The sequence below is a fragment of the Staurois parvus genome, unplaced genomic scaffold, assembly GCF_062004578.1.
Source record: "Staurois parvus isolate SC_StPar_1 unplaced genomic scaffold, SC_StPar_1.0 ptg000303l, whole genome shotgun sequence".
Classification (NCBI taxonomy): Eukaryota; Metazoa; Chordata; class Amphibia; order Anura; family Ranidae; genus Staurois; species Staurois parvus.
Genome location: NW_028318099.1, coordinates 8,502,371 through 8,530,233, shown reverse-complemented (window position 1 = coordinate 8,530,233; position 27,863 = coordinate 8,502,371). Strand labels below are relative to the sequence as shown.

The 27,863-nt window shown below is 41.9% G+C and overlaps 1 protein-coding gene across 2 annotated transcripts in view; it reads left to right on the top strand.

Annotated features, from left to right (window-relative positions):
• The window catches only part of JMJD1C (jumonji domain containing 1C), a 362,032-nt gene extending 334,872 nt beyond the window's left edge, over window positions 1-27,160 (top strand). For both annotated transcript variants that reach the window (XM_089683212.1, XM_089683213.1), the window contains 9 exons: window positions 272-550; window positions 15,808-15,976; window positions 16,061-16,151; window positions 18,281-18,411; window positions 19,682-19,804; window positions 19,913-20,052; window positions 22,039-22,215; window positions 24,942-25,073; window positions 26,177-27,160. In XM_089683212.1, the coding sequence (XP_089539338.1) occupies window positions 272-550; window positions 15,808-15,976; window positions 16,061-16,151; window positions 18,281-18,411; window positions 19,682-19,804; window positions 19,913-20,052; window positions 22,039-22,215; window positions 24,942-25,073; window positions 26,177-26,266 (1,332 nt within the window). In that variant the 3' untranslated portion in view covers window positions 26,267-27,160. The remainder of the gene's footprint in view (window positions 1-271; window positions 551-15,807; window positions 15,977-16,060; window positions 16,152-18,280; window positions 18,412-19,681; window positions 19,805-19,912; window positions 20,053-22,038; window positions 22,216-24,941; window positions 25,074-26,176) is intronic.
• Window positions 27,161-27,863: the final 703 nt, after the last annotated feature.

Below are 27,863 nucleotides of genomic sequence, written 5' to 3'. Positions count from 1 at the left end.
AGTTGCCAGTCCTTTTCAGTTGGGATCTCTCCAGGACCTGGACCAACTGAGTGATGTCAGCTGACAGCGGGCTAAAGCACCTTTCAGTGTTGCTGGGTAATATAAAAATAGGGATGCAAATTTCTTTGTGAACCAGGTAACCTTTAGTCTACCTTCTTACCGCATGCCGTTTACCACCTTTTTTTTTTTTTTATCAATGCCTTTTCATGTAGTTGCTTCCTCTGGAACGTATATGCCTAATTGTGGTCTGTCATTTTTCTTCTAAATACAGAGTGGTAAGGGTGGAAGGTCCATGCCAAACATCTTGGATGACATCATTGCCTCAGTGGTTGAAAACAAGATTCCTGCCACAAGACCACCTAAACTCAGCATAAAAACCGAGCCAAAGGAGGAAATTCCCGAGAGCCGCAAGATGTCCCAGGATGAGAATGCAAGGACTTACAGTGATATTCCGCATTCTTGGATCTGTGATCGGCACATTCTATGGTTAAAGGATCATAAACATAACTGCAACTGGAAGCTCTTCAGAGAGTGCTGGAAACAGGGCAAGGTTAGTACAGGATGCCTGGGTGATATATCTGGCTGGACATGTGCTGTAATTTAAGTACCTTGTGTCAGTAATGTACTACAAGGAGGAATGTCTGCCTGTTTACAGCTTAATATAGAGCTCTGTAAATATCCTATTATGAGCTCAGGAAGTCAGAATAGTAACAGTAATGAATTGTCTTGTCTAGCACTCTAGCTTTCTTCAGAATTCTCATGTGATCCTTTCTGGTTTTATCATTGTCACTATGGACGTGTCATCGGCTCGCAGATATTTGGGGCTTGTGTTTGATTCAGTTTTGACTATGTGATTATACTATGTATTGGCATCCTCACTGGTGCACAGGTTAATATTTTTTTAAGTCTATACTTTAATCTGGGCTTCTTGGTGGTTCTTGTTCATTGTGTTTGAAACTTAGATGGATGAGATTGATATTTGACCTTTGTCTGATCCAGGCTCCTAAGTACTGATGGTGGCATTACATGTGATGACGTTTCCCAGCTAGAGTTGTCATCCTCATCTGGCTTTGCTGCCTAATGATTCAGTGACAGCATACAGGCAGTGAACCCTGAAAACCAACCTCCCACCCTGTGTAATTATCCCAGGTCTGCAGTTCACTCCAAGTACAAGTCTGCTTTGTAGGCTCTGTATTTCTGTCCTCAAATTAAAGTTACCTTTAATTATGTAATAAAGTATGTTGTATGTACAGTCTGCTGAGCTGGCTCAGTTCTTTGTGAAACAGGAAAGGGATTTCCCCTTCTAACAGGAAAAATATGAGTGTGGCAAAAACGGTCCCATCCCCTTTAGGTCAAATATCCATGTTGTTTCATCCAATTAAAGCACCTTGTGACCACAGCTCTCGTTATCTTGTCCTGTTTGGTGTTCTGCTATAGAATCGTTTATTAGATTTTTCCAGAAAGCTAGCTTTCCATCTGTCCAGTTGTTACAAACATTTCCAGTTTTAAAGGTATTGAACTGTGGATTGATATGTTGTCTGAAGCTGCATGTGTAGTTGGGTTACAGATCTCATATTGCTATGTTTTCATCCCCTTTACAACTGTCATATGCAGAAAAGCGTCAGTGTCTTGTTCTGGCGCTCACAGTCAACTACTATCAGGATCCAGTAGGATGGGCTCCCAATTATGTCAATGTGCAGCCAATCATAATGCCGCCATGACTAGGGGGCCCTTCTACCAGCCTCGGTTACAGCCCCTTTAAAGTGCCAGTTTCCACCAATGTGAAGGGGTTGATTTTGTAGATTTATTTGGATAGGGTCAAATTTTTATTTTTATGAATCAAGTGCTTGAGTCAGCAGTGCAGGGAGTGTTCAGTACAATTTTGGATGTGGTTGTTTACAAGCTGCTGCTGTCTTTTGATCATAAAATGAGATTTGTGTGTAGTGGAATATCTTGTTTGTCAGTATCTTATGAAGAGTTAGAAAATATTTCTTGGATCCTGACTGACAATTAAAATTCCTATTATGGAAGAGCCTCTATTCTCCCACTATCAAAATAGGGATTGTAACTCTTGGAGAGGCGACAAAATAGTAGGGCTAAGGGATACAGTCTGATTTAATGGAATGTTTTATTTATCTTAACAAATTGCCTGATTAGAACATGCCAGCTGACTGTCTTGACTTCTGTATCTGAAAATTATTTCTTCTTTACTCTCATGGTGATCCTCTGACTTCAGTGCTCAGTCATTAAGCCAGAACAAAGTGTGACGGTCGGGACATTTTGTCCTTTTTGATTTTTCTGATCTGCATTATATTGTTCCAGGGCAGTCGCTCAAAGTATTGAAGGTAAAGTGACCCTGTCGTCACAGAGCCACTTTTACTCAATAGCCCACCTTTTTAAAAGGAAACCTGAATATACTTGACTTTCTGAAAGCCCACGTATTGAAAAATCGCCACATCTTCGTTCCCCAACTGCAAGTGTATTTGCGCATCAGATGAGTTGAATATTTGTTCCCCCTGCCAGCTCTTGCATCCTGTAGTGATGTGTGAACCAGCAGGAGGAACCACAGAGGTCAATGCAGGAGAGTGTATTCTGCACACCAAGAAGTAAAGAATCCTTGCAGTAATTGGGGACCAGAGAAGGGGCGAGTTTTCAATATACTGCTGGAAGGGTAAGTATAGTCATGTTTTTTTGTTTTTCCGAGGTGCCTTATGTAAATGTGAATCTGTGGTAACACACAAGGGATGCAACTTTCCCACATCACGTTCTGGTGTGAACAAAGAGATTCTATATTGTTTGGTTTTCTAGATTTAATTTTGTGTAGGTCATGGTATAAATATTTCCATGACAGTGTATGAGACTTTTTATAGATCCAGAGATAGTGTCCCTGATTTAATTATTTTATCCCACTTTGATTGCTTGGCTAAAATGATATCAATGAGTTTCCTATTTATGCAGGAGATTGAGAGTTAAAGATGAACGTCACCTAATCAGGATGAATATAAAGTGGCAAAACGTTATCTCATGTTTATTTTAAAGACAAGAATTGCAACTTTGTACAGTAAACAGCCTTAAAGTGTTACTAAACCCACAACATTAAAATCAGTCTGTATATGCAGTAAAGCATGCTTGTTTTACTCACTGTGGAACCTAAGGGGTTAATCCTCTGCATTGTGTAAAAATGCTATTTTGATCCTGACTTCTCTGATCCTCCCCTTCTTCCAGTGCCCCCCTCTTATCTCCTGATAAGACATATCGTTCGGAGACACTCTGCTCATGCTTATATTTGGTGTGTATTGCCAGAGAGGTTTTTATTCTTGGGAGAGTGCATGTGATCAGCACAGGGCAAATCAGCCCTGTCCAGACAGAGGACAAGGGTTCTGCATCCTCCTGGAGCAGAAAGAAAACTCTTACAAGCTTTACCAGTGCTCTGCTGAACACTGATAAAGTCACAAGACTGCTCTAACGGCTGATGAGCAAAGGTATTTAGCAGTTTATATTTACTAAAACAATTGCATTTCCTTGTTCTGTGTACTGTGGGAGACCAGATATAGTGAATGCAGGGTCCTGGGTATAGTAACACTTTGGTGTTGCCATCTAGGCAGGCATAGGTGTACATTCAAGTGTGAGTTTCAGATGAGACATATATGGGAATCTGTCATCATTAACCATTTGCCCTGCAAAGGATTTACCCCCTTCCTGACCAGGCCATTTTTTGTGATACAGCGCCGTTTTACTTTAAGTGACAATTGTGCGGTCATGCAGCATTGCAATTTATGTTTTTTTTTTTCTCCACAAATAGAGCTTTCCTTTGATGGTATCTGGTCACCTGTGCGGTTTTTATTTTTTGCGCTATAAACAAAGACCGATTAATTAAAATAAACCAATTTTTTTATTTTTCTGCTATAAAACATGTCCAATAAAAAAAAAAAGTAAAATAAAATTTCTTCATAAATTTAGGCCAAAATGTATTCTGCTACATGTCTTTGCTAAAAACAAAAAAAAATCCCAATACGTCTAAATTTGTTTCCGTGAAAGTTATAGTGCCTACAAATGGCAGTATTATACTGGAATATTTATTTATTTTACTAATAATGGCTTCGATCAGCGACTTATTGCGGGACTGCAGAAGGCATTCTGACACTGGGGGGGGGACTAACTACCACTGACAACCCCAGTGACACTAATACAGTGATCAGTGCTAATAAAAAGCACTGACAATTGTACTAATGGCACTGGGCAGGAAGGGGTTAACATCTGGGGTGATCAAAGGGTTAACAGTTTGTTGTGTTTTACATTATGTGCTGTGTTACTATGTGGACAAGCTGCTTTGTATTGCTCTGCTGTGCAGAGGAGAGATCTGTGTTTACCCGGTGATTGACATGCCGAGGAGCCAATAGCGGCGCGGGTACGGAGTGCGTGCGTGCCCCCTACCTATAAATACAAAATCAAGTACCGTATATACACAGTGAGGAACAGAAGTATTTGAATACCCTGCAATTTTGCAAGTTCTCCCACTTGCAAAATCATGGAGGGGTCTGAAATTCACATTGTAGGTGCATTCCCAGTCAGACAGAATTTAAAAAAAAAAAAAAATTCAGGAAATCATTGTATGATTTTTATATGAGGTGATTGTAGCCGTATTAGTGCATTTGCGACAGAAACAATTGAATTATGTTCATCAGTGCAAGACGAATAAATTCTATAAAAATCATAAGTATTTGAACACCTGAGAAAATCCGTGTTAAAATTTGGTACAGAAGCCTTTGTTTGCAGTTACAGAGGTCAAACGTTTCCTGTAGTTCTTGACCAGGTCTGCACATACTGCAACAGGGATTTTGGCCCACTCCTCCACACAGATCTCTAGATCTGTCAGGTTTCGGGGCTGTCGCTGAGCAACACGGAGTTTCAGCTCCCTCCAAAGATGTTCTATTGGATTTAGGTCTGGAGACTGGCTAGGCCACTCCAGAACCTTGATATGCTTCTTACGGAGCCACTCCTTGGTTATCCTGGCTGTGTGCTTCGGGTCGTTGTCATGTTGGAAGACCCAGCCACAACCCATCTTCAATGCTCTGACTGAGGGAAGGAGGTTGTTGCTCAAAATCTCACAATAAATGACCCCATTCATCCTCTCCTTAATACAGTGCAGTCGTTCTGTCCCCTTCACAGAAAAACACCCCCAAAGCATGATGTTACTACCCCCCATGCTTCACAGTAGGGATGGTGTTCTTGGGATACAACTCATCCTTTTTCCTCCGAACACGACGAGTGAAGTTTAGACCAAAAAGTTCTACTTTGGTCTCATCTGACCACATGACTTTCTCCCATGCCTCCGCTGGATCATCCAGATGGTCATTGGCAAACTTCAGACGGGCCTGGACATGTGATGACTTGAGCAGGGGAACCTTCCATGCAATGCATGATTTGAAACCATGACGGCGTAGTGTTCTACCGACAGTGACCTTTGAAACTGTGGTCCCAGCTCTCTTCATGTCATTACCCAGCTCCTCCCTTGTAGTTCTGGGCTGATTCCTCATCTTTCTTATCAGTGATACCCCACGAGGTGAGATCTTGCATGGAGCCCCAGTCTGAGGGAGACTGACAGTCATCTTTTAGCCTCTTCCATTTTTTAACAATTGCTCCAACAGTTGATCTATTTTCACCAAGCTGCTTGGCAATTGCCCTTTCTATTTTGTCTCTGGTGTCTTTTGACAGCTCTTTGGTCTTGCCCATGGTAGTAGTTGGCATCTGACTGACTGTGGGGTGGACAGGTGTCTTTAAAGAGCTCAGACAGGTGCTACCAAGTTAGATTAATGAGTGGAGTAGAGGTGGACTTTTTAAAGGCACAGTAACAGGTCTTTGAGAACCAGAATTCTTGCTGTTTCTTAGGTGTTCAAATACTTATGTTCAGCAGTGCAAGACAAATAAATTCTTTAAAAATCATACAATGTGATTTCCTGAATTTTTTTTTTTTTCCTGCTAAATTCTGTCTCTCAGAGTGGGAATGCACCTACAATGTGAATTTCAGACCCTTCCATGATTTCTAAGTGGGAGAACTTGCAAAATTGCAGGATGTTCAAATACTTCTGTTCCTCACTGTGTGATTTTGCGCATCCCTGCCGCCCTGTAGCAGTACTTCTAATATAGGGCGGTTGAGAATCATTTAAACAGCTGATTCAGCTTAAAGTAAACAGAGGTGATGATTATCCATCCTCATAAACGTGTGTGCAGATTAAGACGACTTTTGACGAGCCCAAAAGTGATATGCTGCATCTCAGACAGTAATACATTTGTCACTGAAGTGCTCACCTATTTTACAGTCCAAGTGTACTTCCTGAAATCTTTTATAGGTGAACCCAAAGTGCTAAAGATACTAATCGTCAGTCTGGGCGGGTGTCTTCAGAGAGGACAGCTGCTATTTGTGTGGGAGAAGCAGTCGCTCTGCAGTGGTGCAGCATGCCTTCTGCTGAGTCAGAGCTAAACAAGCTGCTAGTTCACCTTCCCTGCTGATTGCCGAGCCCTAGATCTGACTCAGCTGGAAGTGTATAGGACGGATACCATTACATATACAGCAGCAGTCCTCTCTCTGCAACCTCCTGCCCAGCCATGGACTTCGCAAAAAGGTGCTCCAGATTATTTATCAACCATAGAAATAAAGTAAGACTTGCACAATTAGATTTCTAGATGTCAGAATTTGTTCTCTAATTGGCACCCTGAGTTTTCGCTGTAATTTGAGGATGGTGGAGTTTGGTTTTAACCTCTTCCCGTCCAGCCTAAGCACATAAACCGCTGGATAGGAAACATGCCGATGCGGGTGGACGTTTCCAAACGGCCACCCACATCAGAGGCTCGAGCGTGCACCTGTGAACCCGGTGATTGCTTGTCCCGCCTATCACATGACCTGGTACAGGACCAATGAAATCAGTACTATACCATGTAACCAACTGTGTCCAATTAGGACATAGTCTAAATGTAAAAAAAAACTGCATGGTGCCGCTTCCAGCTCCTTCTCGGTCACCAACGGGTCCTGATTACCATACTAGTGGATCTTGATTACCGCCACACCACGTCCTGATCACCGCCGCACCAGTGTGTCCTTGATGTCCATACCAGCAGGTCCTGATCATTTCCATTATTGAATGTGGGGGCCCCTCTGTGTCCAGGCTCTGAAAACATTTCACACACGTGGTATCGCCATACTCAGGAGGAGCAGCAGCATAAGTTTTGGGGTGCAATTGCAAGCATGCCCATGCCATGTCAGAAGTAATTTGTTAAAATGACAACAAAAAATATGTATTTACTTTCATTTTCCAAAAAAATTGGCAAATGACAACTTCAAAAAACTCACCATACCTCTTATTAAATACCTCAGACTGTTCCCTTTACAAAAAGGGATCATTTGGGGGGGGGTTATTTGTACTGTCTTGGCATTTTTACGGCCCCAAGAAATGATATAGGTAGTCGGTACATCAGGATTGAGCTATTCTCAAATATATATACCGTGGTTTGTGGACTTATTTCTACAAAAAGCAGTGGCACAATACATTTTGGCCTTAATTTATGAAGAAAGTATATTTATTTGCACAATTAACAAAAATGAAGAAAAACATGGGGGGGGGGGGGTTCTAAGATTTTTGGTCTTTTTTTTTTTTTTTTCTTCATTTAGCAAAAAATAAACCCAGTGATGATTACATACCACCACATGAAAGCTCTATTTGTGTGAAAAAAGATAAAATTTCATTTGGATAGTGTTCTATACCTGAGTAATTTTCATTCAAAGTGTGAGTGCTGAAAATTGGCCTGGACTGGAAGGGGGTTAAAGTTTCCAGACTTGAAGTGGTTAAAGCAGATCTTTAGTTAGTATGGTCTTCTGGAGCTTTTGTTATGGAAGCATGCAGCGCATACTTGCAAGATATGGCATATTCAGGGCTTGAAATTTCCACTTGCCTGCTCGTGAGTGTAAATTATGGTGGGGGTGAGTGTGTACCCCAGGGCCGTCTTGCTGAGCAGGCCCGATCTGTCATTGGCACTGGGAGCCGTCAGACTGCTTAATAGCTGGTCGCAGTGAAAGCAAAGCAAGGAGTGTGTGCTGTGCTCTCTGCCTCCCCCTAGAGTGCAGCACCCGGATCTGTGAGTGAACAATGAAGTACTGCAACTTTTTATGGGGGGGGGGGGGGGGGGGGGTTGTGTGTGTGTGTGTGCATGTACAATTGTACATGTCTGTATGTACATGTGTGTATCTGTACATGTGTCGGCGTGTATGTACGTGTGTTTGTGCATGTATGTACGTGTCTGTATGTACATGTCTTTGTGTATGTACATGTATCTGTGTGTGTCTGTGTATGTACATGTATCTGTGTGTATGCGTCTGTGCGTGTGTGTGTGTGTACAGGTATCTGTGTGTGTTTGTTGGTGGCGAGTAACTCTAAGGCTTGGCTAGTAGATCAGGTCTTGAAATTTTAAGCCCTCATATTTAACTGTTAGTCTGCTCTCCTGGGTTTGGAACCTTCTGTCTTTAACATTGGCAAGCTACCGATGACACAACTGCCTTGTATGTGTACAGAACTTAATTTTTCCCATCCCTTGGCTCCTCTGAAATACTCTTCTGCATGAAAACTTTACCTGCTCACAAAATGCTACCCCCTTTTTCAGCTACCTACATGTTTGAAACTGTAAAAAAAAAAAAATCCTTCCTGTTAAATACAACTACACATTTAAGTTTCTCAACCAAATCTAAGGCTAGGTTCACACCTATGCAGTGCTTTTTGCGGTGCATTTTTTACGTGTTTTGTGATGCGTTTCACTTTTTTTTTTCCCCCCAACTTATTGCTGGGCAGATTAAAACGAAAAATGCATCAAAAACAAACTACATGGATTTCTGCAGCATCTCCATTGAAGTCTGTTGAACCAAAAATGCAATGTTTTGCATTTAAAAAAAGTCCTTGACCCTTTCCAAAACCGCTTCGGGTGAAAACACGGAGATGTGAACCTGTCCCATAGGAAATCATGTTAAATGGACTGCTGTGTGTTTCTGCCAAACACAACAGAAAATGAAAGTGAATTTAGACTAATTGTTGGACTCCATCCAGGGTCCAAACCAGGAGACCAGTTCCCTGTAACCTCCCTGGCGGTATTCCTGAGTGTAGCTCGGGGTAAAGTTTCAGTACCACAAGCGGTAACCCCGAGCTACACTCGGCTTACCATGCGGCCCTGCTCCGCGATCACTCGGTCACTTACCTTGTCCTGCGATGTCCTTCTTGCGGTGTCCCCAGCAATGTCCTCTGGCGGATGTCGGCATCTGTCATCTGGGTTCCGTCCTCTGAGAGCGTCTGGACGTACGGGGATGGAACGGAGGGAAATTTGAAAATGAGAAAAAATGACATTCACTAAAATCACATAGTATAACATTATTGTATCAAATACATTTTGTCCCGAGTGCTTTGTCCTGTGCCCTGCCTGTGTTTTTACTGTTCTTTCTACCTGGGAACTGAGAAACGTCCATGGCGTCCAAAAAGCGTCCCTTTAGGTCAAAAGCGGTTTTAGACCAACTAGAGAACAGCGATTAGTAAATCAGAACCACTTGTAGAATTGAGTGATAATGATTCGTGGGGAAATTCGTCATCAGACACTGAAAACGATTTTGCGACTTTGCTCAGTGATGTGCGAACTTGGCGCTATATTTCAAATTTCAGTGTGTTTGGTTTGATTATATTGAATTAAATTTATTATATTTTTATGATTATTAAATTATAATTTATGATTTCGTGTTTCAAGTTTTATCCTACCCGGGATGTTTACTAGACTCTTGTTCGGACAGATTTCAGTGAGTTATTCCTAAGAATTACAGGCCTACAATATAAAATGCCAAATTTCCATACAAAATAATGGTACCGCTTTCAGCACCAAAAATCTGAAATAATCATACCGCCAGGGAGGTTAACAGTTACTAAGGAACATTCAGAACTTTATATTTCCTCAACTTGCCATGGGCCAGGTCGTCTGTGCCTAAACAGATTACTGTGAGCTAGACATACTGTATTTGCCGGCGTATAAGACGACTTTTTGACCCTTGAAAATCTTCTCAAAAGTCGGGGGTCGTCTTATACGCCGGTACACATGTTAGGGGGGCTGCGGCATTAAGTACAGGGGTTTGCAGGGGCTGATGTCTCTTACCTGGATCCAGTCCCACGACGATCCGGTCCAGGAAGCGCGGCGTCTCCTTCAGTTCGGCCACTGGATGTTCGTGCGGCTGCTCGGCTCCGCCTCCTCACCGGTGATTGGCCGCCAGAACTGTAGCTCAGGAAAGGCACACAGGCGGCCAATCACCGGCAAGGGGGCGGAGCCGAGCGGCCCCGCGAAAATTGAGTGCCGGAGCAGCAGGTAAGTGCTCTGTGTAGAGGTGCTGCTGCAACCACATATGCTGGCTGCAGCAGCACCATACGAGAACAGGGTCAGCAAGTGTCAGTGGGAGGAATAGTGCCCCATCATTGGTGTCACTGATACCAATGATGGGGCACTATTCCTCCCACTGACACCAACGATGGGGCACTATTCCTCCCCCCCCACTGACACCAACGATGGGGCACTATTCCCCCCCCCCCCCACTGACACCAACGATGGGGCACTATTCCCCCCCCCCACTGACACAAACGATGGGGCACTATTCCCCCCCCCACTGACACAAACGATGGGGCACTATTCCCCCCCCCACTGACACCAACGATGGGGCACTATTCCCCCCCCCACTGACACCAACGATGGGGCACTATTCCCCCCCCCACTGACACCAACGATGGGGCACTATTCCCCCCCCCACTGACACCAACGATGGGGCACTATTCCCCCCCCCCCCCACTGACACCAACGATGGGGCACTATTCCCCCCCCCCCCCACTGACACCAACGATGGGGCACTATTCCCCCCCCCCCCCACTGACACCAACGATGGGGCACTATTCCCCCCCCCCCCACTGACACCAACGATGGGGCACTATTCCCCCCCCCCCCACTGACACCAACGATGGGGCACTATTCCCCCCACTGGTGTGCATTGGAAGAGGGGTAGTCTTATACGGCGAGTATAGCCCAAACACTACATTTTAGCAGGAAAAGTAGGGGGGTCGTCTTATACGCCGGCAAATACGGTATATTTGTGAAATAAAAAATAGGAAACATGAAGCATTAGAAAATCTTTGTGCATCGATCATTTTTCTCTTTCTCCATAGATAAGGGAACAGTCCTCTCCCTAAGGTGGGGTGTCTTCCATAATGAAGTGAGAGGGGTCACAGGGTTACAAAGCTCTCACTTCCCATGTTTTTGGTAGCAGTTTTCCAAGATTTTGTTTTATCTTTTTTTTTTCTTTTGCGGTTTTGAAGTACTTTCCTAACTCCAGCTGTCTTCACTGGTTGGGCAAGTTTTGCAGGTGACCTCACATATGCTCAGGTTAAAGTGGGAAGGAAAAGCAAAACACTAACCACTCTTTAAATGTTGCCTTCCCATTGCTCTGAAATTTAGAAGAAGTATATGTACTGAACACAAAGTAAATACCTTGTTTTTTCTATGCAGTCATGTGCTTGAAAAACTCCAGCAAGTGTCTTCTCGGTGTAGGGCTGACAACACCATTGAATCCCACACAACATGACATCATCCCACCAGCATCCTTGGCTGCAAGGTGGGGCTGGTCAGGGTAGAGTTCTTGCCCACTAACTGCAGACAGACAAACTCGCTGAAGCCTTGCAGTCACGTGACCATATAGAAAAAATAAAGTGTATGCTTTGTGATTTAGTAGAAAATGTATGCATTGAATACAGAGCAATTCATATGGAGGCAACATTTCTGAGATAAATTTGTGTTTTGCTTTTCTATCCACTGTAAAGCGATTAAATGTTTTCTTGGGTGTTTTGGTTTTTTGTTTTTTTTTTATTCTTTGTTAAAAAAAACCCAAAACCTAAAAAACACAAACATGTCATACTGCAGCCCAGATCCTCCTCTGTTAAGGTGCCCTTCCAATTCTTCTGACTCCTCTTCCTTGACCAGTGCCCCCAATAGCAAGCTGCTTTCTGTTGGGGCACTGGTGCATGCTCACATCCAAGCCCTGTTTTAAGCGTTCTTAAGAGACATCCCTGCTTCCTCCTCATTGGCTCACTGTCTGTGATTGACAGCAGTGGGAGCCAGCGGCTCCCTCTGCTGTGTCTCAGCCAATGAGAGACCCGTGACAGCCGAGGTTCTTGGGCACAGCGCTGCATCAAGAGGGTGCTCAGGTGAGTATTAGGGGGGCTGCAGGGGGTGCTACTAGCAGAAGGCTTTTTAACTGCATGCATAGAATGCACAAAGGTAAAAAAAACCTTCAGCCTTCATAACCACTTTAAGGCAGGAGTATCTCAGCAGGGTAAACTATGGAATGGTTGGTGGGACATGTCTAGGGAGCAATGCCTTAGGATTCTATGCACTTAATAGGTGTAGACTTGCTTGCATTCTCAGTTCTACAACCCTTTAAAGGAAAGCCTTTCTTCCCCATCACAGCATGCAAGACTTGACTTTTCTGTCTCCCAGGGGACAGTGAGCGGCTCTAATGAAGAAGATCTGGGAAAGGAATGCATTCATCACAAAACGGGTTCTCTAGCTTTAAAAAAAGAGCAACATCTCTTCTAAATCATCTCTTAAATAAACTTGACATTTGTAGGAAAGTGCTGCTGAGCGATTTTTCTTTTTTTTTGTCCTGAAATTTGCTGAACTCAGCTTTTCAAAGTAAAAGTACTTTCCATTTCAGCTACTGTTATCAATTTAGTGCGTGCTTACAAGTGGGGTGCAGAGCTTCTAAATCATGCAAGTCCTCTTGTGTTATGGAAAACTGCTGTTACTGTTTTAAAGATGAAGGAAGGATAATGGCCAGGAGTTCACGGGGCACTAACAAAAGTTACAAAATAGAAAGCAGACCTTTGTGGTGTGCTTGTATGGTGGATTAGATCGCCTTGGATCTGAAAACCATTGTATGCTTTTAGGACTTTGCTATAGCTGCATGTTTTCTGCTTCATTTACTTTGATGATACGCCTTTTATTAGAGGACTAATAAAAGGGGGTATATTTTCACTGTTCCCACTTATTGACCGTGTACTGCCCTTTTCTCTGCAGGGGTGGGAGAGCAAGGGAGCCATACAAGATAATGATGCTTAGCTTCCAGATCTTTATCCTGACAGGTTGGCATTACAGCTACCATTACTGAATGGTTTGAGGTGTAGGCACTGGGATCTGTCAATCCTATTTTTTTTATAGGGAAAGTTTAATGTGAGAGTAATGGGGGCTGCCATTCATTGCAGAACTAAGGCCATCATACATGTATTGTTTCATGATATGGAGAATTGTTTGATAATTGCTCCATTCATGTCCTGTAGGTCTGGACACAAGGTCTGCATTGTTAGCCTGTTTGTATTGAAGGTTAACAATGAAAGTACTGTTTAATAACTAGTAATGGCGCCATGTTGGATGCTTCTGTTAGAGAACCCTTGGGATATATATCTGGTTCCAGACAATCTGATCCCAACTTATATGGCTAACGTTGGATCCTTTGAATTGTGTATGGGCCAGGTATGCAAGCATGTCTGAAGAATTAGGAGTCGCACAAGGCACTTGGGGGGTGCATAGTACCTACATCAGTTTCCTTGAGGGGATTTTTTCTTTATGGTGCTATAATTTGAATAGAGACTGGGAACACAATGTGTATCTGTATGGCTGGCCATACACTATACAATTTTTGTACAGTTTTCTGCCCAATTTCCTTTAGATTTACCTTCAGCTATGTTGTTCAAGGGCCTGACTAATTGGATACAATTGAAAGTGTTGTTTAGGTTTGACCTTATGTTCTATGGTTTTTGGTAAATCTAAAGCAAAATTGTTGAGAAAATTGTATAATGTATGGCCAGCTTATGGCTTGTGTTGGCTGCCTGATTTGCCGACTAATCCACCCTCACTGCCAGGACTGCCCAGAGCTGTGCCAGTGTTATCACATGATCATGCGGCACTCCAGGCATCTCACTGAACACCACACACTGACTAGAGATGGACACAACTGTTGTTCTCTGTGTTTCAGAAGGTGCTGGGGGGTTCCATGTGTTAGATTGTCATTGAGAAGGTGCTGTGTTTTATAGTGTGGACATTGGTGAAGGTGAGGGCCAAATGATGGTATTGTGTGTTTTTTCTCCTCTTAAAGTTGATGTTGGGAGGCTGACGTGATCCAGCTCTCCGTGACTGTGCGGGGTATTTGCATATTTCTGTCTCAGTGCACTTGGTTCATCATCACATAATCAGATTGCTACAGGGAGACGTTTCAAGCCATCTGTTTACATCCTCACACCTCGGTGGTTGCCAGGCAACATCACAGATGTGTTTGAATAGATATTAATACTATGATGAAGGACATGGCATGCAAAATAAAAAGAGCAAGCTAATGATTACAGTGAACGAAGGATTTAATCCAGGTCATCACTGATGTTACAAATGTTGTAGCTTTACAGGTTTCCTTACAGAAGAGGAACTCTTATTAATTGTATGCTCCACCATAGGTCGATGTCAGACAAGCGACGTGACACAGCTGTCTAAAGCTGCCCATACATGGCTCATTTCTTTCATTCAACCAGCAGGTTGGATTAAACAAAAAAAACCTTCCCCAAGTCCTGACAGCGGGGAGACTTCCGTGCTATCAGAACACACAGATCAGCACTGCAGCCTATTGTCTGTGGCGCTGATCGAACAGCTTTTATCCAACATGGTGGTTGCACAGACGTTGATCGGTGGATTGAAATATGGCCGGTCCCTGCTCAACTGGCTGAATGTATTTTTTATTACAGGTACTTGTATAGCTCCATCAATTTTTACACAGTGCTTTACATATACATTTTCTACATTCTCTTCAGTCCCTTCCATCATGGAGCTTGCAAAGTAAGGTCCCCAACTCACATTCATACATACACATACTAGGGTCAGTGTAGACAGGAGCCAATGTACCAGCATGTCTTTGGGTTCAGGAGGAAACCGGAGGACCCAGAGGAAACCCACACAGGCATGTGGAGCACATGCAAACTCCAGGCAGGTAGTATCATGTTTGGCTAGCTTAACTCCTACCAAGTTGAATACTCTCACTGAAATGAATGGAGATCTGTCTTCCTGCCTAATGAGGGTAGAGGAGTGATTTTAGAAAGGCAGCTTGTGGTGTTATGTGAACTGATAGCTCTTCCCCGAACCCTTGTGATGGCAGTTGCCACCAGTTGACCACTTTGTGTTCATCTCCAGCTATAGCACATAAAGTGTTTTGCTAATCAAAAACCACTGCATGCTAGATTGCTTATCTGACATGGTCTTTGAAGAAAATCTGTATTCCGTTATACATCCGCATATTAAGAAACAAATTGTTAGCTTGTGCCTAATGCTGTACAAACTGTGCCACAGTGGTTTGTTGTTTTTGGGCTATGCATGATGAGATTCTGTTTAATAATACCATACGGTGGCTGTGTCAGACCCCTCTCTTTTCATTGCTATGGTATGATCACCCCAGAGATTTGTAGTGAGAATAAAGTGGAAGCGTCCCTTAGGTCCCCTCCAGTTCAGGCTGCACACAGCCATCACTCAGTTATCTTGTCCATACTCTATCCTCTTCCAGCAGTTCTTCAGTAAGTTTGGTGATTGCACTGCTAGAAAATCAGATAACCGCAACTGGACGATCTGTTTTACTAAAAAATAAAATTGCTTCAAAAACTGTTATAGTTTTCCTTTAAATTGTTAACCATGTAAACCTCTGCTTGCATTTATTTGTAGACTGTTCTGGTTTCTGGGAACCAAAAGAGAATGAATGCAGGCTTCTGGAAGTCAGAAGTAATATGCCATGACTTTGGGGACCATCAAGGGGACCTTCTGAACTGCAAGGAGGGCATTGTGTCTAGTGGAAATGTCACAGAGTTCTGGGACGGCTTTGAGGATGTATCCAGTAAGTGACATTATGTAGCAAAACTCTTTTTCTGTTACAACTGTATCCCTTCTTAACTGTTACTTTGTGTCTTCCCAAAAACAGAACGTCAAAAACTGAAAAATGGAGAAACGATTCTTCTGAAGATGAAAGACCAGCCTTCAGGAGATGACTTTAGGAACATGATGCCAGCAAGGTAACAGGCAGATGTTTTTTTTTGTTTTTGTTTTTATTTATTTATTTATTTTTTTTATTCTATTCTTGCGCTTGACAAATTTTTTTCAGGGTAAATGTTTTGTCATTTAAAAAGATCCTCTCACCTTGTAGGTAGCTGTGCTGTTAGAAATGGTTAAATCTGACGTTATTTATGCACACCTTCAGCAAGGGTACACTCAGGTTAACATGGTATCACAACTGCATATCACCTATCTGAAAGATCCCTTTATAACATAAATGAGTGCAGGGGAACCGGATACAGCAATAAGAACAATACATTTGTTACGAACAGATGCCAGATGGTACCGTGTATGTGTGTGTGTATGTCTATAGGCAGCAGTTACACTTGTTGCTTCCAAATTGTTGAAAGCTTTGCTGTACACACTACTCTTCAGTTGAGTTGAAGCTTGGGTGAGCCAATTTCTGTGTGAAGTCAGGAGGACAGCCAATATGTAGATGAGCTGGTCACCTAAAGCCCAGTACACACGGGCCCAAAATCAGGTGGTTGACTAGGAACTGAAAGATGTTCGGTCTGTGTACAGCTGCCTGTCAGTCATACTGGAAAACTAATGGCTGCAGGGGATGGGGAGTCCCCTTGTGTGAATACTTTTCAGCAGGAAAGATCCCTGCCTCAACATCACTTGTGTTTATTTGAGGATCTGTCAGTTTTTTGTGTTTTTTTTTTTTTTTTTTTTCCTTTTTTTTTTTTTTTTCAGGCAACCTACTGGTTGAATGGAAATAATTGTGTGTACCCAGCTTTAAGGCTTGTTTCCAGCAGATGCATTGTCATTCATTTTGCTGTATCTTACAACATCGGCTAAATGCATGGACATAAAAGAAAAATCCAGTGTTACATTATTTTAATTTGCTTCCTCCACCAGCAACCAAACTACTTTGTGTAATAAACTACAAGTAGTGATTTGGATCATGCATAGAGCTCCAGACTCTCGTGCTGGACAACTGAATAGCCAGACATGAATGATATCACGTGCTTCAGAATACCAGGAAATACTGGGCGTTTTTCTTTATTTCAGCTAATTTGAACACCAGAAGCAATCCTTATTATCATACTATACATACTGTTATATTATCAGAATTTATATAACTTCAACAGTTTGGCAGCACTTTGCAAAATACAGTAAATTCAAGACAAGGAGGACCTTGCTCATGTGAGCTAAAATCTGTAGCGCAGGGGCAAATGATACAAAAGATAAACAATACATTAGAGGTTTCTAACAATCAATGTAAAGATAACATTGACTAACTCCTACACAGCTCCCATCCATAGGGGGATATTTACTAAAACTGGAGCACTCAGAATCTGGTGCAGCTGTGCATAGTAACCAATCCGCTTCAAACGTCAGCTTGTTCAATGAAGTGTTGGCAATAATACCTAGAAGCTGATTGGTTTCTATGCACAGCTGCATAGAAAACCCCCCCCCCCCCCCATAGTATAAATTATGACATGTTGAAAAGTCCCAGAAATCAATATTTTTCTCATATGTTGACTGCAAAATAGTGTTTATTTGAACATTGTGAGCATTTTGATTTAGGCAAATTGCTTGCCTCAAGCATATCGGATCAGTTGTAACTGTGGCCAACCTATTTAGTAGCACTGAACTTTGCATTGAAGTTGAAATAACCTTTTGCAGCATGAGATGTCTCTGTAATGGGATGAAAACACTGCACATCATTTCACTTAACTGTTGTGACTGTCCTGTACCCAGATGTCACAGCACCACCTGCAGGATGATGTGGGGTTCTTGCACACGTTGGTTGCACTTCCTAGGTAGATTTCTCTGAACAAGGATGGATGATGAGGAATCTGCCCATATGCTTCTAGGTAACTTCTCTAGGTTGTGTTGCTTATAGTTATTGGGACAAGTGATGCAGCCCTCAGATTAAAAAAAAAAAGAAAAAGTGAGGATTTCCCCTGGTCATGGTTCTGGTTTTGTCAGAGGATCTTGATATGGACATGGTGTGTCTCTGACGTACTGACATCATTATATAACATTAACTATGATGCTGATCGTCTTGTTCGTTCTGTATTATTTATGTGAGCCTAATCTTAATCATAGTGTCATTTCTAACCAACTAACTTGCCTTCAGACATGAAGACTTCTTTAGAATGCTGCCAGTCCCAGAATACCTCAACCCAGAAGGGAAGTTCAACTTGGCGTCTCACATGCCAGCATTCTTTGTGCGCCCAGACTTAGGCCCCAGGATGTGCAGTGCATATGGTAAGTTGATGCATTTATTTCAGTGCTCTGGTTATTAAGCATGATTTATGTGGCCAAAGGGTTTCTTATTGGTTGTGGCAGTAAAATGGCAAATCTTATATCTTTGAATATTTAGAAGGAATGCATCTCATTTGACCCTCTTCTCAGGACAGATCACAGTTTTGAGTGAATCTTTACCTAAGGCTGCCCCCATCCACAGTTAATGTTGAGATTCACAAAGATAAAATGAATTTACATTTCTGTACTCATCACTGGTGGCTTCCTCCGTAGGCTTCAGCAGTCTTGCACTGGTATTCTCTGCCCTACAGTGCTTCTTCTTTCTAAGTGTATGTCAGTGATCCATTGGTAAATAGCTGGGAGGAGTACTGTGCTGAGAACTTGATTAGCACTCAATAAGCTTTGAAATAAGAACACAAATGTAACTGTTAAAGGAGAACTAAACCTACAGTTCAAAAACTGGTAACTGTTTATTGCAGAATCACTATCTGCCAATTAAAAAAAAAAAATGTAGTCATGCGGGGCTTCTCCCATCCAGCCGTGTCAATCATTCACATTTCTGTGAATAAATGAACTAAAGTCCCAACAGTCTTTGCGGCTGTCAGTTAATAGGTTTCAATCAACTACCACGGCGCTGTGGAGCGCCGTGGTAGTTCATTGATTCTTCCTGTCAGTATATCTGCTTGTACATTCCGTACAGCAAGAACATATGCTGACAGGTCTGCAGGAGATCTGCCTTGCACCAGCAATCATCTGATCGCTGGTGCAATGCTTTAGAAGCTCTGGATACAAAAAATAAGGCACTTTTTTTTTTACCTGCAAAAAAATGTGCATTTATTTTTTGTTAAAAGGTGAACCTATCCCTTAAGACCAACAGCACCTCCTTTTTCCTCTGGGTTTTCATTATCCAAGCAAATATGCATTAGTAAGGCAATAACAAGTGGGCTGTTTGTTACATCATGCAAGATTGCTGGCCAAGCAGACAAGAGTTGCGCTGTAATGAGGGCTCCTCTTTTGGTTGATAATAGGAAGAGAAATTGGGATTGCTCTTCTCTAGTCATGCATAAGCAATTATAATTTGAAATCCTGTATTCTGTTGAGACAGATGTGGTTTAAATCTAACATGCATACATGCCAGTACAGGCACTCTCTGAGGTCTTTCCACTCCTCAAAGCAGAAATAGATCAACACATGAACAATTATTAAAGTAAGAGCTTTACTTGAACTGTGTGTCAAGCATGTTTTTTTTTCCCCTATGTATTGCAAATTTTAGGCGTCATTGCTACAAAGGATCAAGATATCGGCACAACAAATCTTCACATTGAAGTTTCAGATATGGTGAACATTCTAGTGTATGTCGGTGCAGTAAGAGGCAATGCATCAGCAACTAAGTCAGGTAGGTTGTTGCTTTTAGAAATGAACATTATATACAATATGTGTTCAGGTTACTAGGGTCTGTACTGCCGCTTGATTTATGAATTAACTGTTTATTTTATTACTATAGCCGTTTTAAAGAAGTTTGAGGAAGAGGAGTTAGATGAAAACATAAGGAAGAGACTGAAGGATGCCAGCGAGCTTCCCGGATCCCTTTGGCACATTTATGAGACAAAAGACGCAGACAAAATCAGGGACTTTCTACACAAGGTAAACCATACGGGACCTTCAAACAGAACAAATCTTATTTAGATTGGGTGCACAATTAGGCAAGTTGTATTTTTGAGGAATAATTTCATTATTGAACAACTACAGCGCTCTCGATCAATCCAAAATGTCACTAAACCTCAATCCTGAATATTTAAGAAAGTAAAAGGTGAGGTTTCAGTTTTCTTAGAATATCTGTGTGCACAATTATTGGGCAACTATTAGTCTGCAGAATTAATATGCAGCTAAATGAAAAAACTAAAATTTTCCCATTTCACTTTTTTTTTTTTCTCCATCTGGTAAAGTGAAAATAATAAACTCAAACATTTCTGACATTAAAAAAAAAAAGTGACCAATATAGGCACCCTTCTTTTCATTACCAGTCATAATAAGCCTTCCATTCATGGAGTCTTTCTTGGTCTGGTCATGATCAACTTTTTGTGAAGCAGCAACCACAGCCTCCCAGAAACTGTTCAGAGAAGTGTACTGTTTTCCCATTAACGAAGGTCCCACAAGTTCGCTATAGGATTTAGGTCAAGCAAGGAAGGGGGGCCGTGTCATTATTATTTCATCTTTAAGGCCTTTACTGGCTAGCTACGCAGTGGAGTACTTCGATGCATGTGCTGGAGTATTGTCCTGCATAAATATCATGGTCTTCTTGAAAGGTGCATACTTTTTCCTGTACCACTGCTTGAAGAAAGTGTGTTCTAAAAACTGGCAGTAGGTTTTGGAGTTGATTTTGAGTCCATCTTCAACCCACAAAGGTCCATCTTTAATAATACCAGCCTATGCCAGTACCCCACCTCCACCTTGCTGCCATTGAAGTGGAGCTCTGTGCCCATTACTGATCCAGCCACGGGCCCATCCATCTGGTCCGTCAAGAGTTACTCTTATCAGTCCATAAAACCTTTGAAAAATCTGTCCGATATTTCTTGGCCCAATCTTGACATTTCAACTTATGTGTGTTGTTCAGTGGTGGTCAGGTTTCAGCCTCCCTTACCCTGTCCATGTCTCTGACCACTGAACTCCTTGTACTTCAGGGCACTCCAGGTAAGGTGCAGTTAGGGAATATGACAGCATTGGAGGATAATGGGTTCCTGGTAACTTGACGTTTTGATTCTTCTCAAATCTTTGACAATTAACTTGCATCTTTATTTCTCAACACGTTTCTTGCGACCCTGTTGACTATTTGCAACAAAGCGTCATACTCCTGCAGACTGTCAGTGTAGCTGTCTGCCCATATCTCTGATTTGAGCAGACCGTTACTTTAGTCCAGGAAGAATCAATGGACTAAGAGCAAGCTCACCAGAACCACAAACTGTCAGCTGCAAAGGCTAACAGTACTTGTAGGCATTAATTCACAGAACTCTGTGAATGAATGACTTGGCTGTGAGGGCAAAGCCCGCATGGCCACGCTCTTTCAAATAGGGTGTGTGCGGGGAGATTCGAGAGAGACTGCGGGAACAAGTTACATTTTCCACCAGCCCTAAAAACAGGTGGAACATGTAACTTGTTCCCAAAGGTGATGTTATCCTTTATAAAAAATTAAAAGATCACTGACAAAAAAAGTTAGTCTTGGAATAAAATTGTGTGATATTAATAGGAACTTCCACTTGTAGGTCAGTGTTTGTGCATAGAACTTCTGCTTTCCTTGGAAGTGTTGCTTAACTCTGAATAATTTCCACACAGCGTGCTGATCTTACACCATTAGGTGACTTACATCTCTTATAGTGCTTAGGAAGGCAGCTAAAGTCAGTCATCGGTCACATGTCAAACCTACTTGGCTGTCTTTATTCTACCACAGCAGCCTATCCTGTTCAAATTTACTGGTGCACAATAGAAGTTGGTTGATAGTCGTGCGACTATACAGATAGTTGGAATAATTGGATCACATGTATATTTAAACCAAGCATACATATGTATAATAAAAATGGACTGCCAATTAGTCATGCCTTACTTTTTGTCTAAGGTATTTTTATTTTTTCACAGGCTGCAAAAGAGCAGTGTCTTGAAATCCTTCCTGATCACGACCCAATACGAGATCAGAACTGGTACCTAAATAAGAAACTCCGCCAAAGTCTCCTGGAGGATTATGGGGTGAAGAGCCACACACTTGTTCAATTCCTCGGTGATGCTGTCATCTTGCCTGCAGGAGCTATCTATCAGGTGAAAAGATTGTCTTTTACATGTACAGATTACACAACACTTGGATTCATTGCCATCAGCTGCTAGATTGACAGTGGTGGGCAGCTTGGCATTTTCTGGACCTTAAATACACTCCAGCCCTTTGGGAAGGCACACAGCGCACGCTGTCTTTTCATCTCTACTACTCAGTAATAATTAAAACAAAAGCGTTCCCCAGCATAGTTATGATGTAGATTCTAGGATTTTGGTTTTATGAAGCAAAGCGGCATTCCTGAAGTCGGCATTCTTGCTGAACAGGATAAGAGACTGCATCAGGTAATGAGATAATATTGAATTACACCACATTTACAGAAAGTGCCTTCTTTCCTATATACTATACCTACTGTGGGGAATTTACTAAGACTGGCATAGCCGTGCATAGAAACCAATCAGCTTCTAACTTCAACTTATTCAGTAAGGCTTTGAGGATAAAAGCTGATTGGTTGCCATGCACAGCTTCTCCAGCTGTAGTAAATTCCCTGTTTGTACATACTTACCAGCAACTTTATTAGGTGCACCTGTTCAATTGCTTGGCAACACAAATTGCTAATCAGCCAATCAGATGGCAGCAATTCAATGCATTTAGGCATCTACACTCATCGGCCATTTTATTAGGTACACCTTGCTAGTGCCAAGGAAATATCCCCCACACCATTACACTACCACCAGCCTGAACCGTTGGTACAAGGCAGGATGGATCCATGCTTTCATGTTTACGCCAAATTCTGACCCTACCATCTGAATGTGGCAGCTGAAATAGGAGACTCGGACCAGGCAACATTTTTCCAATCTTTTGTTCAATTTTGGTGAGCCTGTTCAAATTGTAGCCTCCATTTCCTGTTCTTGGCTGACAGGAGTGGCACCCAGTGTGGTCTTCTGCTGCTGTAGCTCATCTGCTTCAAGGTTCAACATGTTGTGTGTTTAGAGATGGTATTCTGCATACTTTGGTTGTAAAGATTGGTTAATTGAGTTATAGTTGCCTTTCTATCATCTCGAACCAGTCTTCTCATTCTCCTGACATCAAGGCATTTTCGTCCACACAGCTGCTGCTCACTAAATTTTTTTTTCTTTTTCTGACCATTCTCTGTAAACCCTAGAACTGGTTGTGAAAATCCCAGTAGATCAGCAGTTTTTGAAATGCTCACACTAGCCCGTCTTGCACCAACAAACATGCCACGTTCAAAGTCCCTTAAATCCCCTTTGTTCCTCACTCTGGTGCACGGTTTGAACTTCACTACATCTAGATGCCTAAATGAATGCATTTGAGTTGTTGCCATGTGATTGGCTGATTAGCAATTGGTGTTACCAAGCTATTGAACAAGTGTACCTAATAAAGTGGCCAGTAAGTGTATAGTTACAATTATACTTAAAAACAAGACTTTTAAAACGTGAATGCAGTTTGATAAATGTATACATTTTATCAAGATGATTGTAAACACAGTGGTATGTTCATAGTCTGCTCCTGCTCTTTCACTTCTCCTTCCTCTACGACATTTAGGTTATAAATGGCATTGCTACTGATACGCCAGTTTTGATATTGTCAAGTCAGCAGCTAAGCCCTCATCTCCAACCACTCCCCTGACAAATGACACATGCAGAGAGCAGCCACACATGACTGTCACAGGGTGGGCAGAGGTGTCTGATATGTGGGCTGTGATTTAATAGCTTAGCTTGTTCTCTGTGCTTTGGGGGAATAACAGAGTATTATGAACTAATGAATTTTCAGAAGCTGAAATTGTCATACTTGGCAGCAGTTGAGTGCTTGGGGGTTTCTTTTTTTTTTAACTAAACTATTTTTTTTTTTCATTATACAGGGGACAGAAAGTCCCCTGATGTCTTGCTTTCCTTTCAGTGAGTTGCAGTGCAGCTTGCACTGCATTAGATTCTTCCCCGGCCAGTATGAAAGAGACCTGGGGACTTGGATGTGACATGTAAAATGTAATTTCTAAGTCAAAAGAAAGAGGAGAGTGAACAGATATCCACTCTGCTCCCTCTCCTCTATGCACCTACCATCATGGTCCCAGGTTCACCTGAGAAGGAAAGGGTGGGGGTATCAGGGTGTGTGAATTGATAGATATCTATCAAGACAGCTGCTGGCTGTCAGATGGAAACTATCTCCATGACACTCTGTGGGTGAGCCCCTAGGCATTTACCTCAAAGAAATTTATATATATGCAAAACTGGTTTAGAGGCACGTTCTTGCACTGTGTGAGATTATCACTAGGTGGCGTTGTTGGTGGGTGGGGCTTTGGGTTTATTAGTCTGTTCACTTATATGTATGTTGCAGTGTCTTGAGAAAGATGGACTGAGCTTCATTGAAATGTTGACCATAAATACACTACCTTTTTTTTTTTATCTCCCCCCTCTGCAAGACCTGTGAGTGCCTCTAAACCAGTTTTGGAGATATGCATACATACATGCATACATACATAGATATATATTACACACACTCCTGGCAGTTGCAGCCACTGGGAGTGTGTAAATCTTGTAATGTCACTGACATAGGTCGATGGCAGCAAAAGGGTTAAAGCCAAATACTAGTTTCTGCATGCATCCGCCATATTCTCTGCCACACTCCTTCATAAACCAACAAATCCGCACCACCCATGTGTTCGTACACCGCATTCTGTGCAATGTAGGTGGTGTACTCTTTCAGCAGACTTGGATGGTGGCTCACTTTTACATATACTGTATTTTCCTTTCTACAGGTGCAAAATTTTCACAGCTGCATCCAAGTCACTCAAGACTTTGTGTCCCCAGAACATCTTGTTCACTCATTTCATTTAACACAAGAGCTTAGAATTTCTAAAGAAGAAATCAATTTTGATGATAAACTACAGGTAAGAAGCGAACGCAGTGTTCTGCCTATTGGTACAGAAGTTGGCAAGAGAACATTATCATTTCCCTATGATCATTCACAGCCAAACCTAAATACAGATTAGAAACAAGGTCAGGAGTTCTGCATGAAAAGAAGTCGGGTCAGTTAGTGTTTAATAAGGGCAGGTGTTTCATGTAGCATTTACTTCCTGGAATCCATCTGCTCTTAGCTCACATTTGCAGGCTCAAGGGTGTGCCTGAGGACTCCTGGAATGTAGGACATAATTTGTCTAGGTCTGGAAACCTGGAATTACCTAGAGAAATGTTAAAAAGGTTAAACAAGTAAATGACATGCAGCTAGCATTAGTAAATGGAAAAGCATAAGGAATAAAAAGTCATTGTTGATTGAGATAGTAAAGTTCCACTTTAAAGGGAAATGGATTTAAGTCTTTACAACATAAATTGTACAAACAGGGATTTTAATTTGTGTGACCAATTTAAGGGTCTGTCATTTAGATCAGTTTGAGAGTTCCTGAGATAACTGAAACATTGACAGGTGCTTCAAGCAGCGTTAGTATTTTCATAAACTTGTATAGAAATACAGAATACTGTTTGAAATGGATAAAAAGCCAGTGATCAGGTTTTGTCAAACTCTCAAGTTAGTGGAGTTTATGTATATTTACCTGTAAAAGCCCCGAGAATTCTGCCAGGCACCACCATCTTGGATGTGATGTTGGCAGGCCCAGCAAAGTCAGATGTGGCGCAGGAGTGAGTGTACCGACAAAAGTGTCCAGTGCAGACACACGTATTCATGTACAAGTTTATGGACCGGTGCAAGCAGTGACAGAATTCTTACAGGGTGTCTGACACCTTTTATTATCCCAAATGATATTCAGCTTAAGAGTCCTCAGAATGACCGCTTCCATCTTGAAGCTTCTCAAGTAGGTATTTAGCTTTGTGACTTAAAACTCCATAAAAAGCTTAGATTACCAAATTATATTATTATTATACAGGATTTATATAGCGCCAACACTTTGCGCAGCGCTTTACAATATAAACAGCATTGCCACCTAGGATGTAGTGTTTTATCCAGTACAAACTCCTTACATTTACCATGTTATTCCAGGTTAAAAACATCTTGTACCACTCTGTGAAAGAAATGGTACGGGCATTGAAGATCCATGAAGAAGAAATGGAAGACATGGAGGAATCCTGAGTTCATTAAGTGGGATCCTACGTGATTCCTTTGTGGGAAGACAAAACGGAAAGGACAGTGAGAGACTCACTTCATACCAGTGCCAAGACACATACTGCACCGAGTATTCATTTGTTACCGACGCCATACCAGTATCCTTCGATCACAGCCAACGAGCCCCTCCTAGGGCTGGCCTGGCCCCTCCTGCAGTGCATTACAAGCTGCTCCAGCTCAGCAGGCATTAACTCGAGTGGTAGAGCATCAGAGAGTGACGCACTGTATCATAGTGTACATTGAACATTTGTCAGAAGATTAAAAAAAAAATGTTGAAAGATCTAAATGTATTTATTTTTTTGGAAAAAAAAAGAAAACCAAACAAAAAAACATTCTATGCTATATTGTTGATCAAATGTAAATGTGACTTGTATAGTTTGCTAAAATAATTTGGATATTTTTCACTACATTGAGACAGTAACTGTGAGGGTAGAACACAGATCACCAGCTATTGCCTGCATTGGAAGCATTCATAACATAATCTGAAAGATTACTGCCAAATAACTGTAAACTTTGTATAGTATAAAAAATATAACACGGTATTAAAAACAGAAAAAAAAAGACACTTCAATGTTTTATTGAAGCCTACTCAATGTATAATTAGACATTTAAGAGAAAGAAAGATGTAATTTATTTGAAACAAGTTGTCTCATTTTGGTAAAAATTTATGTGACCCTTTTGAAGCTAACTATTAAACTTAATATGCTCTGTAAATATATACATATATACATTCAATGATGTATTTTTTTAAAACATTGGCTTGCTTTAATTTGTTAAAAGTGCAAGTGTTCCACATGCTTTGTACATTGAAGTTGAAAGGGGTTTTACATTTTCCATTAAAAAGACTTTCTCAGATGCTGACTTGCTGTAGATGTGTGTTAGTCTTACCAACATCACCTACCTGTGTACAGTGGCTGTAGCTCATTGGTTAGGAATACTGACACTCTTGTTTAACCACTTCCAGTCCAGGCCAATTTTCAGCTTTCAGTGCTATCACACTTTGAATGACAATTGTGCGGTCATGCAACACTTTACCCATATGAATTTTTTTAGCTTTTTTTTTTTTTTTTTTTTACACCCGTAAAGGATGTAAAAGCAATCATTTTTCCTTTAGATTCTTGCAGCCATTGAGAACTACTGAGTGAGCTGTGATTGGTCACAGCTTGTCACATGGTACAAGGACGTTGTGAATAGCTTTTTACCATGTCGTCATTCACAGATTTCACACGTAAGCAATGCTGTCGCAAGTGACATCTTGCTTACTACTCTGCATGTGATCACTGATTGGCCAATCAGTGATCACATGATCAGGACCTCATACAGAGGTCCCACCCGACTATCGGTGTTCCACTGTGTCCGGAGGACACAGCGGGCACCGGATCGCGGTGCTGCACGCTCCCAGGGAACATGCACAAGCAGGGTGTGGGGAGGCTGTTTATAAACGGCCACCCGACCCTGCACTGCCAACATCTGGCCGTTTATATACAACGGGCAGACGGGAGGTGGTTAAGAATAGCTGCTTATCTGTTTGCTGCCTGATTTGCCTATCAAATCTTGGCAGGCT